The 22,595-nt window shown below is 34.2% G+C and overlaps 1 protein-coding gene across 15 annotated transcripts in view; it reads left to right on the forward strand.

Annotated features, from left to right (window-relative positions):
* The window catches only part of KCNT2 (potassium sodium-activated channel subfamily T member 2), a 425,289-nt gene that overhangs the window by 262,159 nt on the left and 140,535 nt on the right, over positions 1-22,595 (forward strand). For all 15 annotated transcript variants that reach the window (XR_014326811.1, XM_082857000.1, XM_082857001.1 and 12 more), the window contains one exon: positions 172-280. Coding sequence is in view for 14 of the 15 variants with exons in the window: in XM_082857000.1 (XP_082713126.1) it covers positions 172-280 (109 nt within the window). In the remaining variant the exon portion in view is untranslated. The remainder of the gene's footprint in view (positions 1-171; positions 281-22,595) is intronic.

The raw sequence follows: 22,595 nt of genomic DNA on the forward strand, positions 1-22,595 counted from the left end.
TTTTATAGAAATAATAACTATGTTTAATAGTAAGACCTCACAAAGAATGATTTCATATGCTTAATTTTAAACTGTAGATATGACCATTTCACACACTGACTGATGATTTTTACTTAATATATTATAAAATTTTCAATTTATCTCATGATATTTTGATTTTTATCATTTCAGGACCACCAAACAATTTTGAGAGCATGGGCTGTAAAAGATTTTGCTCCAAATTGCCCTTTGTATGTCCAGATCTTAAAGCCTGAAAATAAATTCCATATCAAATTTGCTGGTAAGTTTGGCCTTGAATGAGATCCTTTGAATTACCTCAAATTCCGTTTTGATTGTAAGAGTTATGTCTCTGAAGTTAGTGGTAACTTATTACATTCATGTTTCTGTAGAACAGAAGAATTTCCTTTTTATCATCTACTTGTTATGAGGATTTATTCACTTTAAAATGTGAATTTTTACTTTTTTATATAATTTGGTGATTTTAGTAACCGAACTTGCTGGATACGTTAGTAAGCTTGAATAGATTAGCCGTGATTAGTTGAGTACATAATATAGACACAGGTTTCAAATGTTATACGTACTAATTTATACTTATGTTTACATATAGATAGACAATACTTTGCTATAGATCATTTTATATACATATAAACTTACCACGGAATAGAATAATATAATATATTCAAGGATTTTAAATAGACTTAATTTGGGGGTAGATTTTGAAAACAATTCAAGAACAAGATACATGTGAATTTTTCATTCAGGCGCTGCTTTTAAAATAATTATCCACAAGACATTATACTTTAAACTGTTAGAAAATTGAACAGTAAAATGGTACTTTATTTTTTTTCTTAAGTGCTTCTGTAGGAATTGATTTTGATCCAGGCAGTAATTTATATACTTTTTTTTCAAATATAAGAACCATTTTTATAAAATTTCACCTTAATGCTCTAAACCTTCAAAAGTCGTTAAAATGTAAATCATTTTAAGTATGCATTTGCAAAATGTATGTCCTTCAGAAGATGTATTCACATACCTTAAAATGCTTACCTGTTAGCATATGCTATTTAAAAGAAACATTATAAACACTAAGAAATTTTAAAATAATGATGAGAATCATGAAATTATTGCTATTCAATTTTCTCTGACTCTTATCTTTTAACCTTGCTGCTAATGACATCACTTTTTTCTAAAAGAGTATAGGAAACAACTTAAAGCAATGACTCTCAACTTTGGCAGCATTTTACAATCTGTTTTGAAGATTTTTTTAAAGTACTAACCAAAGATTCTGAGAATTTAAATGGTCTCTGTGAATTTAAATGGTTTAGATGGTGCCAGGGTTTCTTTAAGCCTGTTTCCTAAACCAAAAATTAAAAGTAACAGTACCTCCTTTGTAGACAATCTTTTGAAATTGAATGGAAAAATACATGTAAAGTATTCTATTCTTGGCCAGTTACATTTGTTATTAACATTCAAGAAGTGCCAATTATTTATCTAAAAAAAGTTTGTAACTAAGCTGCCTTATTTTTATTATTATTTAGGAAAAGGAATATTTTTGCGAAATCTTCATACCTCATAATGACTTGCTATGATAAAATTTTTAGGAAGATAGTAATGGCACAGCACTAAAGTTCTTAAAAATATATTTAACTTTGAGTGCCAACATTTAAGATTTAGCTCAGCATATTAGTATTTTTGCTCCTATATTTTTCTCTTGTTAAATGACCATAATAATATAATGTCTCTATTCCATTGTTTAGAATTAGCAGTAAGGATTAAATAAATAATATCTGAAACATATTAGGTCTTCAATAAATGAATATTGAATGTGGATCTTAAAACAATATGTCATTTGGGAAAACAATTTTTACTTTTGAATGTGCTATAACTAAAATTCAGAGCAGATTTTAGTTTTTCTCCCTTTAGCAAGCCATTGATATGCTCACAACAGACCAAACTCACTGGAATTGTCTATTTTACAAACAAATCATTTTACAAAATGATTTGAATTGATTCTTTCACATTCTTATTTTGCTGTTATTTTGATAAATCCATCAAAATGAACAGTTTTAAAATTCTATCCCAATAGTTTATCTCATTATTTCTCATTTATGGCATCTGCTGAAATTCGTTTTAATAATGTCTGTATTCTTTTATGGCTGAGATTAAAACATCTCAGAGGAACTCTTTTTATAATATGAAAAGATGAAAGCACCCTGGTTTCATTAAAATGTCATAAGAAACAGTTTGGGGTGATGTATGAGACTCTCAAACCAATATAATGTGCTTTATATCTCAGCATGAGGTTAAAAAGATTATGGACTTAACCTTTCAAAAGGCAGTGTATCAAGCTGTCATTTCGTTGGTGTGGTAGGTTGTTAAAATAATGGCTTCCAATGAGCCATGCTCCCTGTGTCTGTGTCCTGTTGTGATTCCACGTTGCGGCTTCTTCCATGAGGAGATGTAATCTATTTCTCCACCCTTTGAGTATGGGTTGTCCTGTCACTTGGCTTTGACCAATGCACTGTGACAAAAGCGGCATTGTGTGACTTTAGAAACTAAGCCTTAAAAGGCCATCCAGCCTTTGCTTGCCTTTCATGGGAACACCACCCAGAGACTGCTTGTGAAGAATCCCGATTTAGTCTTTCCAAGGTTGAAAAATCACATGGAAAGTGAGGCTCAGCCATCCCTGGCACCCCACCTCCCTAGCTCCCAACTCACCCATCAACCAACCCAAAAATCCATGCTGACCCACAGAATGTTGAGAAATGAAATGATTATTTTAAGTCACTAAATTTTGGAGTCATTTGTTATACAGCAATAGATAATGAATACTGTTTGTAATAAAATAATAATTGCTTTAATCTTAAATCATATTTACTTGGTAATATTCATTATATTTTTGTCTTTGTAGTGTCATGAGTATTAAACAGCATGATTCCAATTATCACAAGATATAAAATATATTTTTATTTCCATTTATTTAATTACTTTCTTCAAGTCCCCTAAATTGTGGAACTCCTAGCATGACTATCATTGATGTATTTTTTTAAAGTAAATCCATGTTTTTAAAATATGAAAGGGAGGACTTCAAAAGTCAACTGATATGTATGGAAAATATTAGAAAGCAAAAACATATGTAGCAACCTAGTAACTATTACTTTATGCAGATATACCATTTATATAATTTATGGATCATTTTCTCCTGAACAGAAAGACTGTAGGCATTCATTAAAGTAAATTATGGAATTGTTACACTATTATTTGAATGAATTATTATAGTATTAATTATAAAAACAATTATTATATGAATTATTATAGTATTAATTATAAATACAATTATTTTCTACATTTTGATCAGATTCACAGAAGAAAAGTCCATATGGACATGATCTCAGCAATAGAAAAGATATGTTCTTACTCATGTCAACAAGAGAGAAAGTTAACATAGTGAGCCTAGAGTTAGAAAGAACAAAATCCTCAGGAAAATAATAGTTACAATAAAAAATTTCTGAATATGAGCCCAAGTATAAATTGTAATGATTCAAGTAAAATAAAAATATCCTTCACAGATAATTTGATTATTTTAATCACCATAATTTTCAAGAAGAAAATAAACACAAATTGGTTCATAGAAAAACAGTATTTATTTTCAGCAGTTTGCCCTTTTTTATAATAAATTTGTCAAAGTGAATAGATATATATTGCAAATTCTGGAATGAGGCTGACCTCAGTCAAATCTTTGTTCTATTATGTAATGACTGCATGATCTCAGGCTTCTTGATCTCTCAAGGTTGAGTTCTTCAATATGTACAGTGAGGGTAATAAGAGAAACTATCCCATAGGGTTGTTATGATTAAAAAAATTACTCAAAAGAACATCAGCCACTAGTAATTAGTACCTATCAAATTGATGATTGTCATGAATCTTGAATACCTATGTCTCACCCTCCTAATAAGTCTGTATTATCTTTGTCTCCAGGAAAAGTAACTGAGGGTTTCCCATGAAGCTTTACAAAGAGCTTATTATAGACATTCAAAGAGCACATAATTTTCAGTTTGCACATGTTTTCCAGAGAACAGAAAAAGAAAGATGTCTCCCTAACTCATTGTATGGGATTATGGCCTTGATACAAAACTCATTAAGCATAGTATGGGAAATGATAATTAGAGACCAATTTAGTTGATTAACATGGTTGAAAAATTATAGAAAATATATTAGCAAAGTAATGTATTTAAAAAATAATGTATCATCACCAAGTTGGAATTATTCTAGAAGTAGATCATCATTTCAAAGAAGAAAATATTATTATTATTTCAATGGATACAAAAAAGCATTTGAGAGAGAATTCAACATCCCTTCAAAATTTTAAAAACAGAAAAATATAAAATGCTAGGAAGCTACAAGTAAGGAACTTCTTAACCTAAGGCAGGTTATCTACAAAATAACCTAGAGGAAAACAAATATTTAATGGTCACATATTGAGAGTCTGTCTTTAAGATTATGTACAAACAAGGATGCCTACTAAAACCACTTTTACTCAGCATTGTCCTGGAAATCCTAAGGCATGTGGTAAGACTACAAAAATAAATAAAAGGAATAAGTATTGGAAAAAGAAATAAAATTGCCATTATCCACATATCATAAGATATTCTGCAAAGAAAATTCAAAAGAATTTTCTTTTTTTCCTAGAATACTTTTTCCTTATGGGAGCTCATCCATTTATTTGATTTCCAAAATTGAGTCTCTCCCCCAAATATCCACTATGAACTCCTGTCTTGTTCCTCTAAATAAATAGTCAGTGTCTCCTGTTAGGTTTCTAATAGCTGTCTCAAAATTAAGATATCTAGAGATAGTTACTGATTTTCCCTGACCTAAAATCTGTTTCACCCCCATTCTTCCCAGCAGCATCTATTAATACTTAGAACTCAAGCCCCAAACCCATGAGTCTTTCATTATTCCATTGTTTGTATCCAGTCCATCAAGTGGTGTATGGTTCCACTCCCTGAATATCTCAGGCTTATCCACAGACACAACCCTTGTCCATGCCATAATCAAGTTTTACTTAGGCTGTTTCAAAACACTCCCTTTCCTTTTTTTCTGAGTATTTACAAATTGTATCTATAAACTTATTGCTGCTCTCATATTCCCATCATATTTTCAATAATGAATGTCATTTGTGTATTGTAGGAGACAGTTACATCTTCATACCATCGATGTCAGCCTAAACTCACTGTTTCCTCCTTTCAGTATATGGATGCCAGCATTCTTTTACAGCTTTGTTTTTATTTTTTTATATGTTTTTTCAAATTTATTTTTGACTGTGTTGGGTCTTCGTTGCTGTGCGTGGGCTTTCTGTAGTTGCGGCGAGCGGGGGCTACTCTTTGTTGTGCTGCGTGGGCCTCTCATTGCGGTGGCTTCTCTTCTTGCAGAGCACGGGCTCTAGGCGCGTGGGCTCAGCAGTTGTGGCGCATGGGCTTAGTTGCCCCACAGCATGTGGGATCTTCCCGGACAAGGGCTCGAACCCGTGTCCCCTGCATTGGCAGGTGGATTCTTAACCACTGCTTCATCAGGGAAGTCCTAACATCATTATTTTTAAACGACTCTAGTGGATTATTTTTTTTTCAACCTCTGTAGATGAAAAATTGAATGGTAATATAGCTTTGGTTATGTTAAATCTTTTTTCCTGTGAGAAATAATTTTGTCAATGCACTTCTTTTTTAGAAGTGGGAATTGGTACTGAACATAGGAAGAGGTAATGGCAGTGTTCCCTAGCTATGACTAATAGAAAAATGTGGTTTTATAACATCTTGTACTCTTTGTCAGCCTCTTGTGGGACTAGCAATTCCAGTAAAGCCTCTCCAGGGTCAAATATTTGACCTGAAATTACCTGGATAAAAGATTCGCCTCCACATTGCTGAACTGTTCATAAATTGTCTCTCCTTAGTGACAAAACTGTGATGAAAAAGGCAAAACATTATAGTAGTTCAGTTTTTAGATGTGTTTCTGTAGCCCACGTTTTAATCAGAATAAAACCAAACCCATATCTTTTTCTTCACTGTACATTCCGAAACTCTTTAAAAAAAAATACACAAAACAAAACAAAACAAATGGACAAGAAAAATATGTACCTGACTAGGAAAAGAACTCCTTTACTGCAGAGCCTTGAATGAACTTAAAGAATGAACTGTACTCTCCAGTTTGTCACTGAATGGAAAATCTTTGCTGTTTGTCTCCTAATCAGATGAAATTACTCAGAAAATCTGTGAGAGGGTGAACCCCTATTATCTAGTAAATTAATAGGTCATCTGTGACTATTCAATTCCCTTTTCTTTATCGACTAATTTTCTTTCAACTACTGGGTTCTCTGGAAATTTCCCACTTCATTTTAACAAATATAAGAAGGCATAAAAATGAAATTGATAAATTTTCACCCACAAGTAGGAGTAAAGAATGTAAACATATGTCTGTAAATAAATTTGTAGGAGTGAGGAACATAAAATCAATTTGTAAGTGATTTGTGAATTTTCTATGAATTTTATTTCCCATGCTTCGATGATGATATTTCCTAAGTAACAGATTTGAATTAAAGTTCATGAATGAATGGAAGAATCAGACCACAATAGTAAAGTGCTGAATGAAAATTCTTTCTCCTTCACCACTAAAGTGTGCCGAGAAGAATGATTCATGATACTAGAACTATAGGAGTTAGTTCTGGCAACTTAAAAAAAAAAACAAAAAAAGATTTTAATTGCAAAAAAAGTTAAAATGGGCAAAAGGAAATACTTTCTAACAATATCATTGACAATACTCTATAAACATATGTTTTTCTTATAGTATATAGTCATGGATGGCTACTGTTATAAAAACAATATTGTTTAAAATCACACACACACACACACACACACACATACGCACATATTGGAGAAATGATTTGACTAAAAGTTTAGCCATCGGTTTTTACTGGCACACCAGACACTCCAATGCCTCAATTTTTCCTCCCCAAAAAGAGAGTGGAAAAATATATCTAAGCAATATAAATATTGGAAATTATCTTAGCTGTTTCTGAATAACATATGTATGCACAAGGCTTGGCTTTTACCAAATGGTGATGTGTGAGTTCTTCATGCTGAATAATTTCTTCATTTCCCATATACACCCACATAGACACCATGTTAAACTTCATTCTTACAACCTACTTAAAAACATAATGCTTTGAATTCTTATATTTTCAAAAGATAAATTACCAAAACTTTGAAAATTCTCCATTTTTAGATGGAAATATTTTCTTTTTGATTTTTGTCTTATTGTGAAGATTATCAGAAACCACTTAACATAAGGCCATCTTCAGACCCAGCACAATTTGGAGTTTTTACTTTTTTTTCCCACTATTTTTCACTTTGCAAAAAAATCAAACATACAGTTTTAAAATTATACAATGAAAATGTGTATTACCCCCATTTACATTCAACAGTGAACATTTCCACATTTGTTTCATCTTCTGTCTGTGTATTACACACACACAGACACAAACACACACATTTTTACATAAGCATGTTTTTCCTAAGAATGACATTCTGCTACATAGCCAAGATAACATTTTCACCCCTAAGAGATGAAAATCAACATTTTATTTTTAATTGCATTTGCTTTTTAAGTTTTTTTGTAGAAGTAATTTTAGATCAACAGAAGAATGGTATATGTAGAACAGAGCGCTTCTATGTAGCCTTTCACATAACACCCTTCCTGGAATGTTAACTTCTTATATAGCCATGGCCCATTTAATCAAAATTTTAAAAATTAACATTGCTGTGGATTATTTTTAAGTTAAATGCATTCCTGTATTTTGCTCCTCCTAATAAAATATCAATCTTGTATTTGTTTTTCCTTTCTGTGACTTTTACAAGTTTAAAATATGGGCCAAACCATATTTCCTGCCTTTTCTCTTTGACACTTGATTAATTGCTGCTGACCATTAGGTTTTTAAAGCCATTTTCTTGACGACCGCTTATAATTTAATTAACTCAAAGCATCTTTATGTTTTTCTCCATTAATTTTCTTATGGTTGTATATTTCTCAAAGACTCATTTTCATGATTCTGGAAACCAGAGAAGCGTGTTTCTTCTTCTGTCTTAGGAAAGTGCCAGACATATTCTATCACAACCCAGGCCTATGATTTTCAGTCTGTAAAGTAGTTTCTTGATATGAATGTTTCATAAAGAAAACCAGGTATATCCTCTTTTATTCTTGCTTACTCATTCAAAACATTTTTATTGAGTCCTACTGTGAGCAATAAATTGTTCTAGGCACTAGTGGTATAATGAAGATGAAGATGGAGTAGCTCTCTATTCCAATGGCAGATTTTCTAATTTTCTTTACCTCTAACCCTTTAATAACCAGGGAGTGCGCCTTTACATTCATCCCAAGAATAGCACTTCAACTGAGCTTTTTCTTTCTACAGAGAACTTCATTTGTAACCTTAGAATTCTCCTCCTCAACCCTTGCCACCCTCCTTATATATCAAAACTCATGATCCCAATTATGTTCTAATTTAGTAAAGTTTTCATGATTTCATATAATATCCCTGTTCCTGGAATAGTTACTTCTGTATTGAAAAGAGTCTCTTAAAACACAATTTTTAACCCCAAAAGAATGAGATCCTAATACTAGGACAGCCAACAAGTGGAGAGATGTTTATATAATTATATATAATTATTATATATAATGGGATGTTTATTTAATCTAACATTATAATGGGATTTTATTTAATCTAACATTGCCTCAAATCATACTGCATAAGGACAAATTGTAAACATGCGCATGTGTGGGTGTTGTGTGTGTGTGCGATTGTGAATTAGGCTTTACTAAAGAATTGGAATGTTGTTGGAGAAGCGATGAGAGGCTAATGAAAGTTTTAGGTAAAGGTGTAAATTTTTAACTGGTTAACAGAGTGACTCCAGGGGAAATATGGAGCGCAGGGAAGAGGACAAAAAAGACCTCATGGGGTGATTATTTAGGAAGTTATTATATTTGTTCAGGTGAGCGATACTGAGAGATTGAACCTAATGGTCGTTCAGGGTGAGAACGGATTCACGAATCATTTCAGATGTTCTCTAGACTTCATAATAAGTTGACTGTGAGAGCCACAGAAGAGTGAGAAATAATTTTATCTTTGCAACTTTCCATCTCTTGTTTGTGTATTCTCATATTTAATATGAATTATACTATAACAGTTAACGAATCTATTTGTAGTTGCTTAGATGTTCATTTAACTCGTATGATTTAAAAACTTAAATGATCTGTTAAGAATGTTGAAAAGTAATACTGTAACTCAGGAGAATAAAAATATGCAAAAATGTATGAAATAGTGAAAAGAAAAAAAAAAAAGTACAGTTTTCCACCTGTGTCGGGGAAACCCCAGGTCTTTCCTCCTGTTTCTCTGCTGTGACCTTTACTTCTCACACCGAGCACTTCGCTTCTGACACTTCTGGTCACCAAATGTGTGGGGGTTTTTTTTTTCCCCACACCAAGCAATTCTGTGCAACACCAGCTGGGTGTCCTACAATTCAACTCAATTCTGACACTGTCTATTCAAAGATAGCATCAGATCCCACAGGTTAAGGGACCAGACCTGCAAAACTCCCCCAGATGATGAGGTAAATAGAGCAAGGCCTGGGAGGGTCCTGAGCACAGGAGCCTCTGTCCCTGTGGATTTGGGGTGCATCAGCCTCCCAGGGTAGATGTGTTCACCAACCTGGAAGCCCTCCAGACCCCTGACTACTGGTATTTTATGGAGATTTCCTCACGTAAGCATGACCATTTATTAACTCCACTTCCAGCCCCTCTACCCTCTCTGGAAGATGGGGTTGGAACTGAAAATTCCAAGCTTCTAATCACAACTTGGTCTTTCTGGTGACCAGTCCCATCCTGGAGCCATCCAGAAGCCCACCCAGAGCCACCTCATTAGGACAAAACATGCTCCGAGTACTCTTATCACTTAGGAATTTACAACAGTTTTAAGAGCTCCGTGTCAGCGACTGGGTTGAAGCCAAATATAATAACAAGAGATGTTCCGAGTGCTCTTATCAACCAGGATATTACAATGGTTTCAGGAGTTCTGTGTCAGGAAAACTGGGGATAGAAATCAATATATATAGTTTCTATTATCTCACAAAAAGCTTTCAAATAAGTAAGTAATCTTCCACCATGATGTGGTAACAAGGAATTCTACAGGAGAAGGAGTGACACAGGAAAAGAACACCAGAAATCTAGGTACAGACCCCGTAACTTTTTCTGCATCATTCGTTTTTTCTAGCAGTGTCATTAAAATATGTGTCCGTAGAATGCTACTCTGGAGGTATTGGGAAATGCTTGGTATGAGAGTACTGTATAAAGTAGTAAAAGGATGCACATGCAGAAATCCAAAAAGGATGGATACATCAGCTAGTATCAGTTTATACAATTACGTGAAGCTTTCATGAGGAAATAATATGACCTGCACACAACATTTAAATAAAAAGACATCCATTACAGTTTTTATTGTAAGAATAGATGTAGAAAAAAGTAAAGTGTCTCATATGAGAACACATACATAAGATATACAAGATGTGGTGTGTATATAAATTATGCACCTATAAGTCATTGTTAGAAATTATATTAAAATGAAGAGTAGTACAGATGAAATAAGCAAGATAGGAAATTCCTTAAAGTAGGGTAACAATTTTATTAATACTATTTATGTACATTAAATTGTATTTTATATGGAAATGTAATACTAGCTAGAAGGTAAGTTTGTTGAAGATGGTTGTTTTTAATTTATTTATGGAGTTTACATTTTCCCATTTTTCCCACGAGATCCAAATTATCAAGTGTAATTAATGCCATGAAAAAATTTGCAAATAGTTATATCTAAGCAGAGAAGATGTTAACTTAATTACAACAAGGGGTTATGTTTGTATAGGCTATAATATGTTTGTATAGACCTGAAATATCACTATTATGTGGGTAAAAGATAATGTATGTGAACTTACAGATCTGTGCAATTAGCATATTGTTATATAACCCACAACCAACTCTCATTTAATATATTGATATAATGACAACTTTCATTGGTGCCCAGTTCTCATTTAAACCATCAAGCTATTCTGTGTAGTAAATCATAAGGACTAAATCTGATGAATTAGCCAATACCTAGTTCCTCCTTGAGAATGTTAAATTCACCTTCCAATAAGGAATGAAAAATAAGTCAATTTAAAAAGGGGTAGCTATTTTTAAAACCACCAAGGTGAATGTAATTAGCTGAGATAAGTTATTTCCAAAATATTTTGGAAGTTTACCTGTTTAAAAATAAGAAAAAGAAATTTGTAATATGTTGAAATTGTAAATTAGTAATTTTGACAAAATCAGTTTCTTTTTCGATTTTTTATTCATTATTAGGTTTTCAGCTTCTTAAGATTCAGTTTTGTCTGGAACTAAAAAAAGTAAAATAAAAGCTCGATTATCATAAAAGAGGTTTTTGTGAACTTGTGTTATAATAGCCTTAAGATGATTATCTAGTTTAATTCCTAGGTTAAATGGTATGTGTACTTTTATGGTTTTTAATACACAATGCCAATTTGCTCTCCAGAAATGAATAACTTATCATTGCAGGAGGGAGCAATATTCCTTTTAACTTTTGCCCCTTGGCTGAATGAAAAATAATATAAGAACTATATTATTATTATTGTGGCAGTTGACATTTATTTAATGCTTACTATGTGCAATGACTACTTTTTATAGATTAACTCAATGAATTTTCTTTTTTTAATTAATTTTTTATTGGAGTATAGTGGATTTACAATGTTGTGTTAGTTTCTGCTGTACAGCAAAGCGAATCAGTTCTACACATACATATATCCATTCTTTTTTAGATTCTTTTCCCATATAGGTCATTACAGAGTATTGTAACTCAATGAATTTTCATCACAACCTTGTTAAGATAGTAGATTAGTTATCTATTGCTGATACTGAGTTAATGACTTCACATCTTCACAGTACAACCAGTAAACACTCATTGTCTCACAGTTTCTGTGGGTCAGGAATTTGGGAGGAGTAATAATCAGGATATGTGTGATGTTGCAGTAAAGATGTCAGTTGGGGCTACGTTATCTGCAGGCTTGACTTGGGCTGGAAGATCTGCATCCAGGGTGGTCCCCATTTCACTGACATGGTTGGCAAGTTAGTGCTGGCTGTTGGCAGGAGGCCTCAGTTCCTTACCTCTTAGACTTTTCCTTAAGGCAGAAGCCAGAATGTCCTTGCCTTGGCCATCACACTCTGTCATTTCCACAATATCTTACTGGTCACAAGATTAGTCCTATTCTGTGTAGGTGGGAATGACACAGGATCTAAAGCCTGTCATAGAGGCTGTCTGGAAGGCTAGCTGCCACAGGTAGATTCCAGTATTATTCCCCTTTTACAGATGAGAAAACTGAGACAGGAAGATGTTAAGTAAAATGCTGATGGTACCATAACTTAGTGGTACAGCTGGACCTTAAATGCACGTTTTCTGTCTCCAGAATGTGTGCTGTTAAGAGACATGTGGTGTTGCCACTAATAGTTTGTTTTAATTTTAAAGTTTTGATTACTAACAGTTGCACATTTTCATGTATCTATTGTACATTTAATTTGTGTGTGCATTTGTGTATAAAACATCGCTTTACCGTTATTTTCTACAGAGGTGACTATTTTTCTCTTAGTGAATTGTAGAGATTTTTTGTATTCTAAAATTACTAACATTTTGACTTTTTGAAAGTTGCATTTTTTTTTTTCAGTTTGCCAGTTGTCTTTCGGTTGTGTTCATGGTGTTTTTAACTAACAGAATTTTTGTCTCCTTCTTGCACAATCATCAATGTTTTCTTTATGATTTTTGCCTCTGGATTATCCAAGGATCCATCATGTAATAGTTCAAATCAGTTTATTTTTCCAATAGTTACTTTTCTTAAAGACAGAGTTTTTAGCAACCCCTAGAATTATCTCCTAAGATCAAAAAGAATGTGTGGATCGTGAAGGACTGAAGTGCCTAACTTACTTCATTTTTTTGGAATCTGTTGATGTGAACATCATGTTGAAAAATTGTAGGGGCTGGTTGGTGGAAGAATAGTCCATAGTAGGCAAGGACTCAGCAAGACAAGACACATGCCTCAATTATCCCATTAAGTCAACCTCACTTTGCATTAAGAAACTCCTTTTAAATTGCATATGCTTCCTGGTAAAATTGAAATTTCAATCGTCTTTTGTATGTCTCTTTATTAAGATTGTTAGATGAATATCTAATTGATAGTAACGTCTATCTACCTGTTTATTTCTGTAAGCATGGACATTTTGGAGGGAAAGGAAAAGATTTGATTATTATGGGAGACTGCTGAAAAACAGTATTTAGGATACATTCATTGGCAGTGGCCAATGAGTGTATCCTAAATACCCAATAGAAGAGATGAGGTGAGAGTTTCCTTTGCAGTTTTGTCCAGAGTAATGACATGGCTGAAAACAGCTGTCTCAGGTTATACATGACAACTATAAATATGGCTATAGGTTGTTGTTTGCGTGGGTAGATCAGGCAGATCGTAGCATCTTCTGTCTTTGGTAAGGAAAAGGTGTGTACTCACAGAAGCGCATATTTCCACTTATTGTCTATTTTTATGAAAGAAAAAACTTTACTTATCATGGGAGTTTGCTGTAGTTTGCTGTATGCTCTTCTGTGTTATTTCAATCTGAAGTTTACATTTGTGTAAGACAGAGATAAATAACTATACCAACTTGTCTAATATGATACTAGGCATAGTTGCTCAAAGCCTTAACGTGCTTAAAGACGTGGAATTCGAACTTATGCCTTGTGGCTCCAAATGTAATGATTCTTTCAGTCAAGTACAGGAGCACTTTTGCAACATTTTCCTACTTTATAATGTATTTCTACAAATGCTGGGATTATATTTTAATCTTCATAGAATGTGTGGTTCAGAAAGTCTGTTTTCCAGTTTAATTGACAATGATTTTCAGAGATTTAGAGTGAAAAAGATATGTAGTGGAGTGTATACCTGTCCCCTGACGTCCTCCCAAGTGATTTCAGGCCTATTTACACTATTCAGACCTCACAATACCCAAACTCAATCTTCCGTTTTGCTAATTCAACCATCTAGTGCTATCTAAAGCCTTCCCCTCCACTTCATTAATGCAATGCTTTTCAATTAGCTTTTTTTTGATGTGAGACCTATTTAATTTATTTTATTTTATTTTTTCACTTTGCTGTACAGCAGAGATTGGCCCAACATTGTAAATCAAGTAGCTTTTAACGCAGTGCTACTCAAAGTGTGGGCCAAAAACCAGTTTCAGTCTACAGACTTTTACTAGGCTATAAAATAAATACCAAATTGACAATGAGCATTTAGAAACTTTGATAGCAATCTGCCATTGCTGTGACACCCTAGTGCACCACAGTGTGTTGTCTCTTTGATAAGCGAGTAGATTGGTTTGGATCATATCATATTCATAGGTGAGTCACATATGGCTTGAGTTCTATACAGGCATGCACATTAGAACTGCATATGTGTCTGCAATGCATTGGAAATTAAAAAGAAAAGAAACATCTGTCCTTCATCACGAACAGCTGAGAAACATAGCCCTGATGCCTTATCGGTCTAGAGTCTTCTGTGCCTCACCTTCCTTTTTTCTGTCCTGTCCTCTTTAAACCACCTGAACTCTGTGGTCTGTCATTCAGCCAACCTCATATCTGTATATACTGCTTTCCTTTGTTTTAACTTTTTATGCCTCCTGATTGACAATAACAAACATACAAACAAACAAAATTCTTATCAGATGGATTCTTTTTTCCTGCTCCTTGACTGAGCCTTGCTAGGAAAAAAAAAATCACACCGTGGATCAGACTTGTATCACTGTGAACTCATGGTCTGGCAGCTCACAGGCCCTTAACAGTGCGGATTACTTTTTCCTTATCAAAACACACTCTTACTCTTGCAGTTACCATTTCAATCTTTAGTTCACCACTTAATTCTTAGGTAGGGGAAGCCAATGAGTGAAAATTTCCTCAGATTTTTGCTACCGTATTTTCCTAGTGTTACTTTCTTTTCACTTACCATTTCCTGCTTTTCTCCTGTTACAATAGGATTTCCTTATCTCCAGGCTGGACCTCATCACGTTGTACCTTGTCAGCAACCTTGTGATATTTTTCTCTCCTTAATCTTCAAACCTCTTTCTTTGTTAATTTATCTCCATAAAAATTTAAATATCCTCCTGCCTCTCTGATTTACTTTTAAGAAAATCACCTCTGCATGCTTTCTTCACCTTTCAACTAACTACTGTTAATTATCCTTAAAAATCTTAGTTTAAACATCACTTCTTTGGGGATACTCTTTCTGATTCCTGCAGAGCAGGAAAGGTATCCTTTTGTATCTTCTTAGAGCACTTGCATTTATGTCCTTTATAAAATTTATCGCAGTATATTTGCTACTAATAAATTTTCTAGAGATCTTTCAAAATCCCTTTGAATCAGTGACTCAAATCATTTTAGTCCAGCTATGATTTTGGGGTGTGTGTGATTGAAAAGCAATGGAATTGATTTCAAGGTCAGATTTGGCCACATTCCTTCCAAACTCCCTCATTAAGTGATGGGGTTTTGAGAAACGTGGTGTTTGTATTTTTTCAGTTCAATTAAGAGGTTGTTTGAACCACTTGTCCGTCTGGTAGCAAGTAGTAAGCTTTAAAGTAAGTTCAGGGGAGATTAAAACCACTAGAAGATTCACATTCACATTATTGTAATGTGCTTCCTTAATCAATTTTAGACTTGTATAACTTTTGTAGAGTTCTTTATAGGCTGTGTGAATTTAAGTTACTAATGGATTTAGGCAAGTAACTTGACCTCTCTGAACATCTAATTGCTTATCTGAAAACTGTTTAACACAACATATATCATAAAACTTTTGTGAGGTTTAATAACACACATGCATACATACATATATATGTACCATTTAGCATAAAACTTGAAATCCTATTTGGAATTAGTATTATTATAATATATTAAGGCAATTCAATAACTATATCATTAACTCTCATGACATCAATTACTATCATGAGCTAGTGAGAAATGAATACTTTCGGTTAGTACCTAAATAAATGGAGTTCTGAGGTCAGCAATTTTTCAAAAAATATTAAGACTGCTGTTTCTGTGACATGTTTTAAAAAAAAGGTTATTAAAATTTAAACTGTTTTGCTCTAGGATACAGGAAATGATTCCCCTTTGAGCACTTAATTAGTATGATACATTAAAAAAATTACAGCATTAACATAAGGATTCAAGCAATTAGAAACACACAAAAATGTGTTTTATACTCAATATTACTGAAGTGAAATACGTCTGTTTATAGAACGTTGCCAGCGTCAAACTGGGTTGAATTCTGTATATTTAATAAGCATCTTGTATTTAGATCTTGTGAAACTAAATGACTTTTAAAGCTTTACTTAAACCTATTCTTAGCCATTGAATGGTTCACAGTCCTAGAATTGGCAGAAGTATGATGTCTGCTCATGTACACACACAAACACACACACTCCGACTGGTATTTTATTGATTAAAGCAACAGGATCAAAATAAAACTCGATTGTTAGAGATTACTCTCCTCGAAGAAAAAGAAGCAATTTTCATGGCAATCAACCCACTCATGCTTATAAACAGAGTCTAATAAGCGAAGGCTATGTGAGAGGTTTATAATGCAATTTGTTCAGTCGGTCTATGTAATAAACTCTTTCCCTATAAAATAAAAACAAATAACATTCAATTTTTAAAATTTACCCTGTTTCGTGTTTCTCTTTAAAAGCTCTTTCTCCAAAGGATATTTGATTTCTGTAAATCAAAATCCAGGACTAGATTGGTTTCATGCACTGTCCACTGTTGCTTACTGCTTTCTGAAGAGCTGTTACCTAGCAACTGCATGGAAGAAGCTTCCAGTACTTTAAATCATAGACAAGCTCAAAAAATACTGTGAGGCAGACTTTTAAAAAAATATTCTGACTTGTTAATATGTAATTAACAAATTGATTTTCCATAAAGCAAAAGGGCCTTGAAAATAGATTTGATTGTATCTATCTATAAATTTGTAGCTTTAATTGCAATTACTTATCTGAAGAGCTTTTAAATCAAAAATAATAAAAATAGCCATAAAACAGAAACCACAAATCTCACATAATCCTGCTATTTTAAAAGTTGTAGCCCTTGAAAACTGTTTCCCATTCCTTGAGAGAGTTACTATTAACATTTTGATTCCCATTCTTACAATTTTTCATGCTTATTCAGACATACGTATGCACACATGAACATATATGCAGAAGTCAGCTTTTTTATCAATGGAGTTATATTGTATCGTTTTGCTACTTAAATTTTAAAACTGTATTATTGACGTTCTTTCAAGATGGTTTATTGAAATCTATCCTTTTATTTTTAATAATGTAGGATTGTGGTGATAAATAGTACCTGTTTAGAATCCTGATAAGCATTTTATATTCATTATCTACTTTTCTCCGCAGAAAACCCTATGAGGTAAATATTATTATGATTTACAGTTTTAAAGATAAGGCAAGTTAGGCTCTGAGGGATCAGGACCTTGCCGGTGGCCTGGCACACTTGGGGGCGACACCATTTGCTCTCATGTGCTTATGCTCTGATGGCAAGCAACCCAAGAGAAAGAGCTGAGTCAAAACAGCAACTTTACAGGGACGAGAAGAAAATACAAGATTTCGAAAGAGGACATGCTTTCTTCAACAAGGGAAGGAAATTAGAAAGAAAACATGGACAGATTTGATCATCGCTAAGGAGTCATCTCTGTCTGCCTAATCAAAACTGGACTGTTGCCACTTATGTGGTCTCACCAGCAAAGAGGGACAGTGTGTAGGGGAAGTGGATGTGTCTACAAAATATTAATCCAGAAGTTTACAAAACCTAGTCTAGTAACCGTATTTAACTAAAAGAGGAGTTGAGACATGTCATTTCTCCCTGGACAGGCACGCATCCAGCTAAACCTTGGGGATGGGTGAGGGAAAATGAAGCTTCTTACTAAAAGGAAGAAGGAGAGAATGAATATGGGGTGAGAGTAGTTTCAGCCACAGTTCAAATCTTTTTGTCCACCCAAGTATCCATGTAGAGTGTTTTTCCCTTATACATTAAGATCCTCATTCATTATTATGAAAAATACCCCAAAGTTGCCTCAATTGCTGAATCCAACTCAAAGTGCAGGATATCTCGATAATACAAAGTCATTGCTAGCTGTGGATCCTGATAGTCTGGCAATGAACACACCAATAAGTGAGTTAGTTACCTCTCCCCCACCCCATATGCATATATAATAGCAGAGCAAGATAGCTGTGATAAAATAGTGGGTTTTGGAAAAAGAAAGGGAGACACACAGCAGACATTGTTCCATAGGAATGGTGAAATCCTGTGGGACATGAATTGCAGAGACCTTGCAGTAATTTTTTTGATTCGACACCCATCCTGCTCTTAGAAAATAACTCCTTTGTCTATTCATAAGCATAGATCCTTGGTCACTATCTTCTGTGGCTACAGAGAACGTTGAAATTAGAACAGATTTCCTCCAGTCCTTTCTATGTGTCAATAATTGTGCTCAAAGTTCTTTTCTAAGAACTTTCTTGCACTTGCCATATTTACTGGCTTTTGTTGCCGTGTCTGTATCACCCTCTTGGTTGTCATGGCAACTACCTCGGCATCATCTGAAACAATAGGTTTATTGGGTGGGAAGGCAGCACAGCACCTTTATCTGATCCCCACATTAGGTCCAGCTTTATTGATCTAGCTGAAAAGTCTTAAAAGGAGGTCACTGATAAAGATTCTGAAAGACAGTGTCATCTCCCATGATTTAGGGTACAGTTCACTCTTTTGGTTCTGCAACTGTCCGGATTCCTGGACTCCTAGGTTTCTGGCTTCAAGCAATTTTCCCTTTTCTCTCCGCTTGCAGAGTGATCGATTTTTGCCCCAGATCGTCTGTCACCTTACTAAAATCAGCAAGGTGCTGTCACCCACGTTAGTATTCTTGCCCTTTCTGATGCCTCTCCCATACGTGTCTCCATCGACAGGTAGTTTCTGCATTCAGAAGGGAAAATGGATAATAGGGAAAGATAGCAATTTCTGTCACAGATATAATTCTACATTATGCATCTCTATAGTACTTAAATTTTATATAACTTAATCTTCTTTTAAAAAAAATTTTATTGGAGTGTAGTTGATTTACAGGGTTGTTAGTTTCAGGTGTACAGCAAAGTGAATCAGTTATACATATATCCACTCTTGTTTTTTTTTTTTTTTTTAGATTCTTTTCCCATATAGGTCACTACAGAGTATTGAGTAGAGTTCCCTGTGCTATACAGCAGGTTCTTATTAGTTATCTATTTTATATATAGTAGTGTGTATATGTCAATCCCAATCTCCCAGTTTATCCCCCCTCCTTATCCTGTGGTAACTATAAGTTTGTTTTCTGCATCTGTGCCTCTACTTCTGTTTTGTAAATAAGTTCACTTGTACCCTTTTTTTTTAGATTCCACATACAAGTGATATATGATATTTGTCTTTCTGTGTCTGACTTACTTCACTCAGTATGACAGTCTCTAGGTCCATCCATGTCTCTACAAATGACCCATTTTGTTCTTTTTTATGGCTGAGTAATATTCCATCGTATATATGTGCCACATCTTCTTTATCCATTCCTCCATCAATGGACATTTAGGTTGCTTCCATGACCTGGCTATTGTAAATAGTGCTGCAATGAACATTGGGTTGCATGTATCTTTTTGAATTATGGTTTGCTCCGGATATATGCCCAGGAGTGGGTTTGCTGGATCAATCATATGGTAGCTCTATTTTTAGTTTTTTAAGGAATCTCCATACTATTCTCCACAGTGGCTGCACCAATTTAAATTCCCATCAGTAGTGTAGGAAGGTTCCCTTTTCTCCACACTCTCTCCAGCATTTATCGTTTGTAGATTTTTTGATGATGGCCAGTTTTTAATTAGAAAATCACTTGATAAAAATTGGCAGTTTGTGGCTTGAAATGTCCCCAAAAGGAAATGTAAGTAGCTGATGAAAAAAAATGAGCTGAAAAACTGCCCAATCTCCTAACGCACTGTCCCTCTTTTCCACACTGCTTGGTCATAATAGTTAATGGTATGGATAGCCAGGAAAATGCTTCTTTCAGTGCCCTAGGCTTGTGTTTCGGTGATTTCCCTTCTTTCAGTGTTTTTGCCCACGTCTTATCTCTACACCCACTTCCAGAGACATATTCCCTAGATCATGTAAATGTGAGCCTTCTATCATGGCTATTCCTAGCCCCCTCCTCTGTGACCACCACCCCCTATCTTTCTAGTTCATGTCCTCTAATACAGAACTCCAACAATCTTTTGACTACACTGGGACTTGCAATTTGTTGATTCGACCAAGTTTTCACCTGTTGGTCCTGTCTTCCCTTCTTAACCTGTTTGCATCCCATAGCATACCTTTAGAACCCATAATTTCAATTCAGCCTAGTTCGTTGACCTTCCATTAGTTAGACTTGTTTGTCAGAAACCAACTCTAGTGAACAACTCTCTGTCTTCTAGGTGTTTACTTCCATGCATTTGACTGTGGCCAGAGGAAACCAAACAAAAGACGACCTGCAGGCTATTCCTCCATTAAATTCATGATCACTAATTTTTAGGGGTCTAGAAGCTGCCAAACGATCATTCTGTCCCTCAATTCTGTTTCTTCTCCCACGCTCTTAAACAGTGATACCATATTTTCTCTCTCACCTCCAACCTCTTCCCCAATCATCATATCCACCTATTTTACTAAGAAAGTAGAACGATTGGAAGAAGAACAAAATCTTCGTAAACGTCTGTCTACACATCTACCCACCAACCTGAAGGTAGAATGCCCATATATTCTACCTTTTTTCCTGTTATTATAGATGAACAATTTTAGTAGCAATATGGCTGGGAAGAGGCATGAAAAGAGTGATATGTTAGTAAGATTACCCAAATTCTGACAATCTAGGAATGACATTTTAAGGAATTCGAAATATATTCTATAAGCTTTAGGATTTATGAAAGGTCATTAATCCATCTGGCAGATCAAACAGCACTCTCTAGTTATTGTTGATAATGGAAATGTTCTGTATTTGCCTTGTCTAATACCTAGCCAGTAGTCACAAGTATTATTGAGAACTTAATTGCTATTGAACTTTTATTTCTGTTTAATTTTAGTTTATTTAAATGTAAATAGCCACATGTAGCAGAGGCAACTGTATTGGCCAGCACAGTTTCATTTTTATTTTATGTAATTAATTAGTTAATTAATTATTTTATCGAAGTATAGTTGATTTGCAATGTGTTCATTTCAGGTGTACAGCAAAGTGATTCAGTTATTCATACGTATATATCTATTTTTTCTCAGATTCTTTTCCCTTATAGGTTATTGGAAAATATTGAGTAGAGTTCCCTGTGCTATACAGTGGGTCCTTGTTGGTTATCTGTTTTACATATAGTAGTGTGTATAGGTTAATCCCTAAACTCCTAATTTATCCCTCCCCCTGCTTTCCCCTTTGATTATCATGTTTGTTTTTTATGTCTGTGGGTCTACTTCAGTTTTGTATGTAAGTTCATTTGTGTCATTCTTATTAGTATGGTAATCTCTCGGTCTATCCATGTTGCTGTAAATGGCATTATTTCATTCCTTTCTATGGCTGAGGCAACTGTATTGGCCAACACAGTTTTAGAAGGGTGATAGGTGGGATGCTGAAGAATTGGAGAACAGGAAGAGCAATTCAGAAGTTGTTTTGTTACCCCCAGTGAGAGATTATCAGAGTTTGAATAAAGGTCCGGCATCCCTTAGCTGTAATCCCCAATCCAGAAAATTCTGAAAAAAGAAAATATTTTAGTATTTGTGTTGGTGTTAAAATCCGACCTGACCTGAAATTATTTGGTAGCAATCCCCGCACTGAACTTAATTTTTTTAAAAATTTTTATTGGGGTATAGTTGCTTTACAATATTGTGTTAGTTTATACTGTACAGCAAAGTGAATCAACTGTATGTGTACATATATCCCCTCTTTTTTGGATTTCCTTCTCATTTAGGTCACCACAGAGAACTGAATAGAGTTCCTTGTGCTATACAGTAGGTTCTCATTAGTTATCTATTATATACATAGTATCAATAGTGTATATATGTCAATCCCAATCTCACAATTCATCCCACTCCCCCCTTTCCCCCTTGGTATCCATACATTTGTTCTCTACGTCTGTGTCTCTATGTCTGCTTTGTAAACAAGATTGTCTATACCAATTTTTTCAGATTCCACATATATGCATTAATATACGATATTCATTTTTCTGTTTCTGACTTACTTACCTCTGTATGACAGCCTCTGGGTCCAGCCATGTCTCTACAAATGACCCAGTTTTGTTCCTTTTTATGGATGGGTAATATTCCATTGTATATATGTACCACATTTTCTTTTTTTTTAATTTTAATTACTTATTTTTTAACATCTTTATTGGAGTATAATTGCTTT

Source organism: Leucopleurus acutus, assembly GCF_964270905.1.
Source record: "Leucopleurus acutus genome assembly, chromosome: 2".
NCBI classification, from domain to species: Eukaryota; Metazoa; Chordata; class Mammalia; order Artiodactyla; family Delphinidae; genus Leucopleurus; species Leucopleurus acutus.